General features: G+C 38.2%; 1 protein-coding gene across 1 annotated transcript in view; it reads left to right on the top strand.

The window, feature by feature from the left end:
- The first annotated feature begins 705 nt into the window (after window positions 1-705).
- Window positions 706-12,775, top strand: part of si:ch211-106n13.3 (vWFA and Collagen domain-containing protein) — a 34,262-nt gene continuing 22,192 nt past the window's right edge. Inside the window, exons 1-16 of the mRNA XM_067453313.1 lie at window positions 706-1,251; window positions 1,550-1,671; window positions 2,109-2,672; window positions 3,361-3,526; window positions 3,672-3,897; window positions 5,565-5,738; window positions 5,894-5,971; window positions 8,208-8,219; window positions 8,331-8,414; window positions 8,531-8,584; window positions 8,665-8,718; window positions 8,792-8,845; window positions 9,220-9,264; window positions 9,380-9,433; window positions 9,515-9,568; window positions 9,717-9,761. Of these exons, the coding sequence (XP_067309414.1) occupies window positions 1,587-1,671; window positions 2,109-2,672; window positions 3,361-3,526; window positions 3,672-3,897; window positions 5,565-5,738; window positions 5,894-5,971; window positions 8,208-8,219; window positions 8,331-8,414; window positions 8,531-8,584; window positions 8,665-8,718; window positions 8,792-8,845; window positions 9,220-9,264; window positions 9,380-9,433; window positions 9,515-9,568; window positions 9,717-9,761 (1,749 nt within the window). The 5' untranslated portion in view covers window positions 706-1,251; window positions 1,550-1,586. The remainder of the gene's footprint in view (window positions 1,252-1,549; window positions 1,672-2,108; window positions 2,673-3,360; window positions 3,527-3,671; window positions 3,898-5,564; window positions 5,739-5,893; window positions 5,972-8,207; window positions 8,220-8,330; window positions 8,415-8,530; window positions 8,585-8,664; window positions 8,719-8,791; window positions 8,846-9,219; window positions 9,265-9,379; window positions 9,434-9,514; window positions 9,569-9,716; window positions 9,762-12,775) is intronic.

Below are 12,775 nucleotides of genomic sequence, written 5' to 3'. Positions count from 1 at the left end.
ACACATAAAATGTCTCATAAAATTCCTTGCAGTTCCACTTTGAACCACTGGGGTTTCCCAAGCCGAGGAATTAGTTATGCAAGTATGAGAAAGTATGCAAGTGTGCACTCATTGTGAAGACCATTGTATCCACTAGAGGGCGACACGGTATAGCCGTGACATGATATGCATATTTCATCACGCATTCTGCTTCACAAAGTTAACATCATTAAGCAAATGCCATAGCCACTCTCCCCAATACCGCCCTTTCATTTAATATATTAGGACAAGCAGAAACATTCCTCATTCTTGGGATGATATATGTCACATTCATTTCCAGCCTAGCTCCTACACACAACAAATCCATTGTCGTTCAGCGACATTACATCATATTAAAACACTACACGCCATTAAACTAAACTCACATGCTTCATTTGAGTTGAGTTGTTTATGTCTTCTCTATTTTTGTCTAATGTGATTCCTCCGGTAGCTGGAGGGGCCCACCTTTGATCCAAAATAGCTGTGTTAATATATAAATGTGTTTGAACAGTGGATGTGTGTACCATTCTGTGGTGTATAAATATATACACAGGAACATTTAGCAAAGCAACTCAGGTACATATCCCTTCCACAGGTACTAATGTGGTTGGATGTGCTACTTTCTTTCTAAACATATTTTCATTCATAAACAGCCCAATATGAACGACGGTGGTCCCCTAGTTTTTTCACAGTATTGGGATTCATAGAAAGGAGGGAGCCAACATCTGTGTTTAAGTATCTGGCCTGAACAGATGGAAACACACTATGTGCTACTGGAAGAATAAAACAGTCTTTGCTGTAACACAAAAGACATTGCACAGACATGATGTTAATGTAATGTCAATGGACTCTTCTAAATAACTCAATGCATGACGGCAGAGAAAATAAAGACATTTTGGATTGCGCTATTTGTGGATTGGGCCCTGAGATTGGAGGCTTGGAGCCATTTGGCTTGACTTTCTTTGAAGATGGTTTTGTGGAGGGTTAAACCCACACTCCTCCCTCTCTCTGATGCCTGTCGCTCTTTCATTCTGCCTAGGAAAGGCTGTACGTCACTGTGGGTGCAGATATAAAATAGTCTTTGGCTGTATGTTGCCATCTGCGCACTGGACATTTCTGCTGCACTGGACTGTAATTCACGTCAGTGATGAGAGCATTTTTAGCTGTTGCCTTGTAACGTGTTGGTGGCTTCTGGCTGTTTAAACTTGTGGATATCCAGGACTCGCATTGTTGGTGAGAGATTTTGGGTTTTTACTTGTTTATTGACATTTTTGATGTCTTCTCAGTTTAACTTTTTCAAGGACCATCAAACATGGGAAATCATGGTAACACCATAGTTTTTGGATGCATTTAATTATCAAATTAAAATCAAATGATTTTTTATATATCAAAATACCATCTGATCATTGAACCATGTAGTATTTCACAATAAATATGTATTTTTTAAATAATTGATAAAAAACTAAACAATTATGAGTGCTCATATTTGGATAATTTTATATTTACATAAAATGTTTTTGTTTTTTCACAGGATTGTCTACCTTTGCTTGGCTTCAAGCTGCCAAACCATGATGACATGGAGGTTTTGTTCACTTGTTGTTTGTGTTTTGTTGCCGTACATCAGTGGATTCCAGCAAGAGGACACTCAAGCTGGTTTGTTATCCTATTCTTATTTTATACTTTATATATTAGTCAAATGGTTTAAATCATTGAACATTTTAACAGTGTAAATGTGCATTGAAGTGACACTCTTGAGGAAATTATATAGCTCAAAAAGAAGATCAACATCAAGTTACTGGTTCAATTTCCAGAGAATGCATGAACTGATCAAATGTACATGTACACCTTGAATGCAATGAGTGTCTGCAACATACATACATTTAAATAAATACACTTAAGAAAATTACTTTAGACATTCTTGTGTTGACGCTATAGGGTGAATTCAGGTACATTGAGCAACTCTTCACATTGAGGTGCCTCCACAAAAAGTGGACAAATGTACCTGTCTTCACTCTACATTTCCTCAAGAATTGTAACACAACTTTGTGTGCACGTGGACTCTATGGGCAAATGTTTTCTTGGGTTTGCAGGTTGTAGCACAACTCCCAATGACCTTGCATTCATCATCGATGGCTCCTCAAGCTTGGGGGTCCCCAACTTTGAAACAGCCAAGCGTTGGCTCATCAACATCACCAGTGGCTTTGACGTGAGCACCAGGCACACTCAGGTGGCGGTTGTCCAGTACAGTGACACCCCTCGACTGGAGATTCCTCTGGGAAAGCATCAGAACGGCCAGGAACTCGTCGAGGCCATCACTTCCATCTCATACCTGGGGGGCAACACGCGGACCGGCCGCGCCATTAAGTTTGCCACAGACCACGTCTTCGGGATGCCTAACCGCACCTCCCAGTCTCCCAGATACCGCATCGCAGTTGTTCTCACCGATGGCCGTTCACAGGATGACGTTGAGGATGCTGCAATGGAAGCCAGGGCACAGAATATTGTTCTGTTTGCAGTCGGTGTGGGAAATGAGATCACTAACTCTGAGTTGGTGTCCGTGGCCAACAAGCCATCCTCTACTTACGTGCTGCACGTGGAGGACTACAAATCTATTGCAAGCATATGGGACCTGATGGAGCAGAAACTATGCGAGGGTGAGTCATGCTTGACTTTGGAGCATATTTTTAATAATTATTACAGGCACATGAACTTAGGGCCCATACATTTGTTTACTCCCTGAAGAGAGACTTGGTCATCATCGGCCAAGCCAGGATGCTTACAGACCATTTGAGATTGTATCTTAGGAGAGTTTTTTTAATGCATATATGAATATGCAGTGACATAAATTTTGTTGTTGTTTTGATCACTGTATGTTGATTTTTTTTTCTTTTTGATTGTTTAAATGTTGCTCTTTCATAGCTGGAGCATTGAAAGTTTTTAATCAACTTTGTCTTAGATGTTTCTCCTAAAATACCTTAGGAGGAATAAAAAGAAAACTGAACACACAAGTAAAGCTATTCAATTAACAGCTTTTCAGATTTGGTTTTGGAAGAATTTGATGTGTTTATATTAAGATCTCAGACTTGAGTCTTGGCAAATATGACATTATTTTCTTACAGTGTTGAGAACTTTTCATTTGCTCTCCATTTAATCGTATTGCTTTTTCTATAAATAGCTGAGTGGTCTCATTAAATTAGATCTCAAATAATGGACATTTCCTTATTCTCTTATGGATGTCTGGATATCAACACATTCTGATGTATAGCATTACACAACAGTTGAAGTGCAACTCAAGTCTATAAAGTGTCTGTGAATTGAGTGGCTGTATTCTCTCATTCACAGAATCAGTGTGTCCGACGCGAATCCCTGGGACTGTGAACGATCAGAAAGGCTTTGATCTAATGAGTCTGATGAAGATCGAGCAGATGGCTCAGAAAGTTCAGGGCTCTTTGATATCAGAGAGAGCATCACAGCTCAGCCCTCGCATGGACGTTACTCAAAACACCAGGTGATTTTTGCCTTGCGTTCTATAGCTCATAGATAGATATGTTGAAGTGCTTGATTTATGTCAATGTGATGTAAATGAGATGTTGAGTGAATTCCTGTGGTTAGAAATTAGAGTTTCTTTGACCTACACCTGATGTTCCTCACAGAGAGATCTTTCCAGAGGGCCTTCCACCAGCTTTTGTGTTTGTGGCAACTCTACGCTTGAAAAACCCAGCTCACTGGATGAAGTTTGACCTCTTAAGGGTGTTATCTCAGGATGGGGTTAAGCAGATGGCTGTGACTGTGAATGGAGCAGACAAATCGGTCACGTTTACCTGCACCAGCACTCTGAAGAAAGAGCAGACAGTCATATTTAATGACAGAGGGATCAAGGTTTGTGTCACTTTTAAATCTCATTAAAGCCACAATATGCCATTTTTCACTGCTAGAGGTCGCTTGTTCAAAACAAAAGCTTAGCTTGAATACGCCTTGATTTTGCGGAGCTTTTATTATGCCACAGTCACCGCTTCCGCTTCATCCGGTCATGTGTTTGTGAGGGAACGCAGTGCTGTTTTATCATATTAGATATATTTTAGTGTGCTAAAAGCTATGTTATAAAGCATTCGTTCAGCGGCTACTATGAGACACGTTTTGCACACTGCAGTAAGCTAAAATGATATTAGGCATGGTTAAGCGTGGTACTCGCGGTAAATCAAGAAAATGAGATTTAAACAATAAGACTAACTGAGCTATATATAAAGATTCTTGGAAACATTTTGGATAATGAAAGTACACAGGTCAACAAAATAAATAACACTGTTCCAGTGTTTTTTTGTGGATATTTTAATCTTAAAATCTTACATATTGTACCTTAAAGATAAACACTGCTGCATCCCTGTTCACATAATATCTATGCTAAATAGTAGACAAGATAAGAATTATTGCATCCCATAGTAGGCTGATAAGGTGCCTAAATTATCTACTAATTCTGGTGGAATAAAAATATTTTCATCAAAGTGTCCCATTCTACAGCTAGGCAAATACTTATAGCAAATATCTTTCCAAGTGTGCAATTTGGAACATGGCCATTAGTAAATTATCCATTCAGTAAGAATATCAAAGCAGAAATTAATTAAGAATTAGTTTCTAATGATTATTCCTGAACAAAACCTGAACAAAAATAGAAAATGTAAAATATACTGTATCTATTTGGTTATTTCCAGTGTCACAATTCATTATTTCAAAATGAAAAAACACAAACAGCTTATATACATGCACAGTGTGCTGTAGTACTGGAAAAAAATGTGATCCTAACCTTTATCTCAATAGTTGGCCAGACAGTGATTAATGTTTTCTGAATCATTTAAATATAGATGACACCATGAGCCCAGAGACTGTACACCGTGTGTTTTTATAGCTTTAAAGGGATAGTTCACCCAAAAAATGAAAAACAAAAATCCTGTCATTAATTATTCACCTCATCTCATTTCAACCCCGTAAGACTTTCCTTCATCTTTGGGAAAACAAATGAAGATCTTTTTGATGAAATCTGAGAGCTTGGTGTCCCTTCATTGACAGCTTCCACTTTGACACTTTAAAAAGTTCATAAAGAGATCGTAAAACATAAAAAGATTTAGTCCAAATTTTCTGAAAAGACACGATCGCTTTATATGATGAACAGATTGAATTTAGGCTTTTATTCACATATAACACAGCTGTAGCTGTCAATGGAGAGACAGAAATCACTCCGATTTTATCAAAAAGATCTTAATTTGTGTTCCAACTGACATGAGAGTGAGTATCTAATATTCAATTTTGGGTGAATTTTAAGGTGTTCTATAAATGAATAATGCTCATAAACGGCTGTTAAGATATTATTCTTACTTGAAATGGATTGGAGGCTTAGACCCAGAAACTGTATTCGATACATCAAAACTTAAGAAATGGGTTGTGTATTTAAGTCTTATAGAATTTGTTACCTGCCAGTTGTGTGCTATGCTCTCATAAATGATAGGACTGAAAGCGTATGTCTTTTAACGATATGATTAATGTCTCCGTAGAGGCTCTTTGACACGGATTGGCACCAGCTGAAGTTCTTGGTGAAACCCAAACGCATCACTTGTTTCGTAGATGGCGCGTACGTGGAGGAGCAGCTCCTAGATCCAGTTGTTCCAATCTACATTAACGGAAAGACTCAGGTGGCCAAGAAAGTCAATATTGAGACTACTGTCCCTGTGAGTATTTCCAGCATTTTAGTGCTCTTTTTGACACCTTAGTTTTTTATGTGCCAAGTAAAAATGATACGGTAATTGGAAGTTTGCCCCCACAATATTGTTCAACAAATGTTCAGATCATAACATTTCTGTTGTGTTTGGTGCTGCTTTATCAGATTGTACTGCAGAAGTTACGGCTCTACTGTGACCCTCAGCAAAGCGAGCGAGAGACAGCATGTGAAATATATTCTGTGGTAAGAATGTACCTTTGTAGAAATGTTACCTGCCACACTACTGGTCTGGGCATGTACAATATGGATCAACGTCTTTTGTTAGTTCTGGAACAACATTCCCAGGGCCTAAAACACCTGTCAATGGCTGGTGACTTAAGTATTTTTTACAGCCATGAAACTTTTTTTTTTACAAAAACAGGCAGTAATGACACACTAAAATTTTAGATACCTCTGAGAATTCACAATTCACTATTCTTATTTTGATACTACAGCTGTCTGAGATGTGGGCGGGCGCTTCGGATGTGTGCTCACTCACAAAACGTTCCACACAAATAAAGAAATGAGCTCCCTTTTACATCATCTTGCGATTGGATATTTCAATTGCCGATAAGGCGCTGGCCCGTCAACTGTTCCAAGTGTTGTTCAAATTTGTTTGAGTTCCTGCATTGTCAGAATTCTTAAAAATGTTACCGGCAAACTTGCGTGTTTCATATCATAAAAAATAATAATAGTTTGTTACATTTATATAGCGCTTTTTAAGACACTCAAAGCACTTTATATGGAATCTCCTCAACCACCACCAATGTGCAGCATCCATCTAGATGATGTGATGGCAGCCATATTGCGCCAGAACGCTCACCACACACCAGCTGATTGGTGGAGGAGAGACCGAGTGATTAAGCCAATCAGGAGAGGGGGATAATTAGGAGGCCATGATGGACAGGGGCCAGTGGGCAAATTTGGCCAGGATGCTGGGATTTTTAATGACCACAGAGAGTCAGGACCTCGGTTTAACGTCTCATCTGAAGGATCAGTCAGCGAGTTTTACTCACATTTGCTGCTGGGCAAGTGTTAATTTTAGGCCCTGAACATTCCTATTCAACAACCATAACCTAAAACTTATTCATTCTTACCATAACCTTAAAGGGGTACTTCAGTGCTGGGAAGATGAATCTGTATTTGAACTGGGTCATTAATGTAGTAGAAATGTGAAATTATTTTTGTTTGGTGCCTTCTAGACTGAGAAAAGACACAAAATGTAGTTTTGTCTCATGGGGATGAAAGACAACAATTCCCAGAATGCTTCACTGCCCTGTGAGGCCATTCCCAAAGCCACCAACTTGATTATTGTGACTGAGAAGACACTACAATTAAAAACTGAACGTGTCTGTTCAATATAATGAGTGAGTCAACGCGCGAGTATCCCAACGCTGAGCACTAACTGCAGGAGTGAGATAAATAAGCTCTCGTGATGAGCTGAGGTAATCGCGACTACACTCGCGGCATACATTCACAACGAGAGTTCAGTCTGGTGCGTTTCAGTTCATGCCTTTGCAAGCTTAACTTTCATAGAAATTAATTTGAGAAGTTAAAAGACTTGCATTGCTCACCATAGCTCTGTTTAAATGAGTGCCTGCTGAGCTGAGCTGAGCTCTGAGTGTGATCTCCATCCCACATGCGCGGGTTCAAAACATGCGGAAATAGCTCCCTCTGCTGGCTGTAGTCTTTAACCTTTAGGCAAACATTCCTCCAATGATGCGAATATCGTCAATTTGCATCATAGGAGGAATTTTTCCAGAAATAAAATGCATAAATCTCTTATCTCAGGGGGATATGAGGGGGGAAAGCACATTTATTTGAAAATACTCCAGGGTTTCTACTGATACAAAGCCATATGCTAATCGCTGAAGTAACCCTTTAAACTTAAGCCCATTCATCCATTACCTTAATCTAGTTAATAAAAATCAGAAGGTAATGACCCCACTGAAAAAATCCAACTGGTTTATACTGCATAGTGCTTGTTTGGTGTTGGGCTGACTTCACCATCAAAACCTAGTTGGTCTCATCCAGTAAAGCATTTCTGGAGAGTTGCTTAACCCCGGCATTCTTGCTGGTTAATTTATGTGTACTTGTGTAGCTAAAAAAGCTCAGTAAGACACATCACATCAGCTTTAAAAACACAATGGACCAGTTTCACAGACAGGGTTTAGAGTATCCCGGGATTAGGCTTAGTTGAATTAGGACATTTAAGTAGCTTTTATACTTAAATGTGCCTTCGAATAACACATTACTGATGTGCATCTTGAGACAAAATAATGGCACTGACATTTTTTAAGATGTGTCAGTGCAAGATGTGTCAGTGCTGGTTGATAGTAATGTTGTTTCAGGACCAACAATGATGTGACTCATTTAAAGTGTTTATCTGCCACCGTTGATTTCCTTCCCATTTTAATGTATCTGTCTGTGTTTGTTACAGGATGATGACAGGGTAAGTTACCGGCATAACTATTGCTTTTTAAAATGTCCAGTGTGTAAAATGCAAATGTTCTTTTGATCGTGGATTAGTTTATTTCATTTGTGTTTTATGTGAAATTCCCAGTGTCCTTTGGATCGCTCTCTTGCTGTAGAAGGTTGCGATTGTCCTAGTGGTAAACCTGGTCTGCCTGGTCTACCCGGGCCTATGGTGAGGCTTTTTTCAGCTATGCATCCTAGTGGATGGACAGACAAACTTGCTGAGGTCTCATGCTTGTTGGGCCATCTGATTAAAACACATATTTAACTCTTCACTCCTGAACGCAGGGCTTCAGAGGGGAGAAAGGCAGAGAAGGACCTCCTGGCCCTGATGGCAAACCTGTAAGTGGAATTATTAATTATTAGTGCCTCAGGTGGTTTGGAGAAATGTGTTACCATCATGATGTATTTTCATCCACCAGGGGAAACCAGGGGAGATGGGAGCATCTGGAGAGCCTGGTCAAGATGGACAGAAAGTAAGTGAAACATCAAGAACATTTTCTGATATTCTCAAAGCTTTATGTTAGTATTTTATTAATCTATTTACAGGGTGAAGCAGGTGAACCAGGACAAAAGGGGGAACGAGGGCTGGAAGGACCTAAAGTATGTAGACTTTGAGATTTTCATTAGGTGGCCTAATATATATTACATATATATTTATGTAAATATTACTCTATTTAGTTACATAAAATATAAATACTATGTACTTGTTGTGTTGATATTGTATTGCAAAACACTTTTGCTGCTATTGAGATGGGTAAGTTCACGGGTATAAGGTTAGGTGTTAGGGAAGTGTCAACTGTGTAATTAAAATTACAGTTATTAATTACAGATTATTATTATTATTTTTTTAATGTAAGTACAATGTAAAAACATGCATGTACACAATAGGTGCATTGTATCAAATGATGAATTTAAATGTAAGGAGTTAAAAACATCCAGTTTTTATAATTTCTTTTATAATAATCTTTTAATAGGGAGAAACGGGACCACCAGGGCCACCGGGGCCTTCGGGACCAACAGTGAGCCTCAAACTTGATCATTTAATCTTCATTTTCGTCTGTTAAATGCTTTGTGCATAAAGATTCTCTTTAATAAGCAAATGACTAAAACGATTCCTCTTAAAATCTCCTTTAGGACACTGGCTTTTCCAAACTGGATTTAGATGACTTTGGAATTAAAGGAAGCAAGGTTATACAATATCTATAGAAAATTACATTAAATGATTACCAAACATTATTTTTGCTTATGCAAACTATTATGACCTTGCAGGGAATCCCAGGAGAGACAGGGGAAATGGGACCACCTGGAAAACCCGGACCAAATGTAAGCAATCTGCTTTTAGCATCTACTCATGAATGTGCATCAGTGATGATCATTAACAGATTTATCCCACTTTACAGTATTTTGTTTGAATGAAGACTGGAAATGTCAGTCTGTAATTGAAGGAGGTCTTGTTTTCTTTTCCCTACAGGGTGAACCTGGGCCGCCTGGTCTACCTGGACTTGCTGGTCCTAAGGTAAGACAGATTTCAATCTGACATTGCATCCAAAACAGTTATAATTCAACTTCCACTACTTCTGCAATCCTAATCAGTCATAACCAGGGTTTTGTCCTGGACATTATGATGATGGTACTTATTAAAAGGCAGTGGCCTCAACTCAAAGTGGCCTCAACTCAAAGTGATTTTCTTGTTTTCAAAATCTTGTTTTCCAGTAAAAACAATAAGAGTGTATATATATATATATACACTCTTAAATCAATAGACATTTATTCATGGAAGCTTTTAAAAGATAAGCGACATATTATTTCACAATTGTGAGTTTACATCTCGCAATTCCAACATTTTTCTCAGAATTGCACAATATAAAATGACTTTTTTCTTGCAATTGCGAGTTTATTATAACTCACAATTCTGACATTCTGTCTCGCAATTCAGAATTTTCTCAGAATTTTAAGATAAAAACTTGCAATTGCTGTTTGTTCAAAGAAGTCCCATTCTGAGGGGGAAAAAAATTAATATCTCACAATTCTGACTTTATACGTCGTAATTCTGAGAAAAAAAGTCAGAATTGTGACAGAATGTCACAATTACCCTTTTTTATTATTATTCTGTGGCAGAAACAAGCTTCTTGAGAATCAGGCTGGCATGAAATGAAGTCTAGTTTATGCTTAAAACGAGAAAAATATCTGCTAACAGGGTAGGAAAAATAAATGTTTATTTTTCTTTACCCCGCTGGAGAATATTTTTTATCAGAAAACAAGACTTAATTTCTTATGTCATGTCCCTTCGCTTTTCAGGTAAAAGTCTCTTTATTTAAGAAGGCTTAGATGTTTGTACTGGAAAACAATATAAAAATAAGAAAATCTTTTTTTGCTGTGAAATTCAGGGTAATGATGCAATGGTGCAAAAAAGCCATATTGAAATGTCAAATGTGAATTGGTTTGATTGCACAGGAAAGAACTGCTACATCAGAAGCGCACGTCTTGTTTTCTGTCGATTTGTGCATGAAAATGAATGCGCTTTCTGTGTCGAAAAACATTGTTGCACTGTGTTTACAAGACTGTGAATGCACCTTTTTGTGGTGTATATTTTTAGGGAAACCCCACCCACAACTCTCTGGCCCTGTAACTCATGAGTTCAAGTCATGTTGATGACTTCTATCTTGTTTTTAAAGTTCATGTGAATCAGTTGTTAACGGCATAAACAGGGAAGCCTACACTGAGCTTCAACATCACACCCAGAATTTCTGAGTATTTAAAACAGCACAGGGTGTAGACCGTCAGATGTGTTAGGGATACGATCAGACGTCCTCTCACACGAGAAAGTCCTGGATTATTTTAAGCGTAAGTGCATATTTGTGGCCTTTTCTTCGATCCTTTTTATCCGTCTCTCTGACATTTTTCTTAGCTTTTTGCCAGCAGGAGACTGCTGTCTTGCCCAAAGCTCTATATATAGCGACTTAAACGCCTAGATTATGATGGGTCAATGACACAGTACACATCTTGAGCTGCTCTCTGCTCTATATGAATATAAGGTCACATGCCAGCCTAATTACTGTGTGCTGGACTGGGTACATTTTACATCAGCTTTAACATTGTTATAGATGAATACTGTAGTATTATGTTACATAAGAGATGAATGTTGCTTTTATGAAGTTTGTGTTTCACAGCAAAACTGACTTTCAGCAGGATGTGGACACCAGCACCTAGCAATAATATTTGGGAATGCCACTATGAATATTAAAAACACACATGATGAATATTGTACACTCATGGTGTTGTAGGTCAACCCAAGAACTTTATTGCTCAGATGTTGCTATATTATGGCTCAAGAGACTTCCTGGATTTTTTTCCATGAGTGAACAAATGGTACGCTTGTAATGTGGTCTTGGGAGAATTTGATGAAAAATGTTTGAGACTTTTTTTTGAGACTTTCTTATTTAATTTGAATCTCTAGAGGAGATGTGTGAGATTACTGTAGGTTATTATTGGGACAAACATCTGAAAAGTAGACTTGGTGGGCTTTGAAAGAATAAGATGCCACCCTCCTTTCAGATCCTCTTCAAAGACACGCCTCCTTAAAGACACACACAGCAGGGAGAAAACAAACGCATCATGAGAGATGGCATTAAACTACCTCATATTTCAAAGCACATAACATTACAATAATAATGAATATAAAAAACGTAGAGCTCTGGCCTGTACCACCGGACTGCTAATCTGTCATAGTACTGACATAGTAGACCATCCGGGTATCTTTGGAATACTTTTTTCAACATTGCCTACTACTATTTGGGACGTACTAATTCAATTTTTTGAATAATTAGGACTGATAGTATGCAAATTGGGACGTGCCATACTGCACAGGAAACACAGGAACCTAACATAACTCTGACACCTATAGTTTGAGCATTTGAGTGCATGTTTTTTTAGTCTCTTGCTCAGATCTATTTTCAGGCTATTGCATCTGTCTCAGCATCTGCGTGCCGCCCAGTCTCTGATAATTTGTGCCGCCCTGCCATTTACTGCCCCATTAAATCGAGCCTGTTTATCAGTACAGGGCTTTGATTTGACTCTTGGCGGAGCTTGCTGTTTGTTCAGGTTTGGATGTGGCTCTGTTTAAAAGATGTGACATTTAGATTTTGTTCTACAAACCTATAAAATAACCTTTAAAAACACTTGTTGATAATGTTCACTGAAATGATCTAACTTATAAAAATGTTTTATAGAATGTGTTTGAACTTCGACATCATGATCTAGCGCTCATTGTTGGTCGAATTAATGATCTTTTGGTATTTTTGATCGATTTGTTTGTAGTGATACGAAGTCTCACATCTTTAAACTCTAGTGCTGTTCAGTGTGCTTAATTCCAAAAGACAATTTTCATGTTCCGACTATGAGTTTATTCTGGTGTTACATGCTTGATGCATTGCAAAACCACTGGTGCAAATGGTTTCAGATTCACGTTTGAGACTGTGTTAGCTTTGTGAAATAGTTTTAGCTGTTGTTATAGTGTGCTGTAAACCCTAA

The sequence above is a fragment of the Pseudorasbora parva genome, chromosome 9 (genome assembly GCF_024679245.1).
Source record: "Pseudorasbora parva isolate DD20220531a chromosome 9, ASM2467924v1, whole genome shotgun sequence".
Taxonomy (NCBI): Eukaryota; Metazoa; Chordata; class Actinopteri; order Cypriniformes; family Gobionidae; genus Pseudorasbora; species Pseudorasbora parva.
The sequence above is the reverse complement of the archived record's forward strand: the minus strand, read 5'-3'. Positions and strand labels throughout refer to the sequence as shown.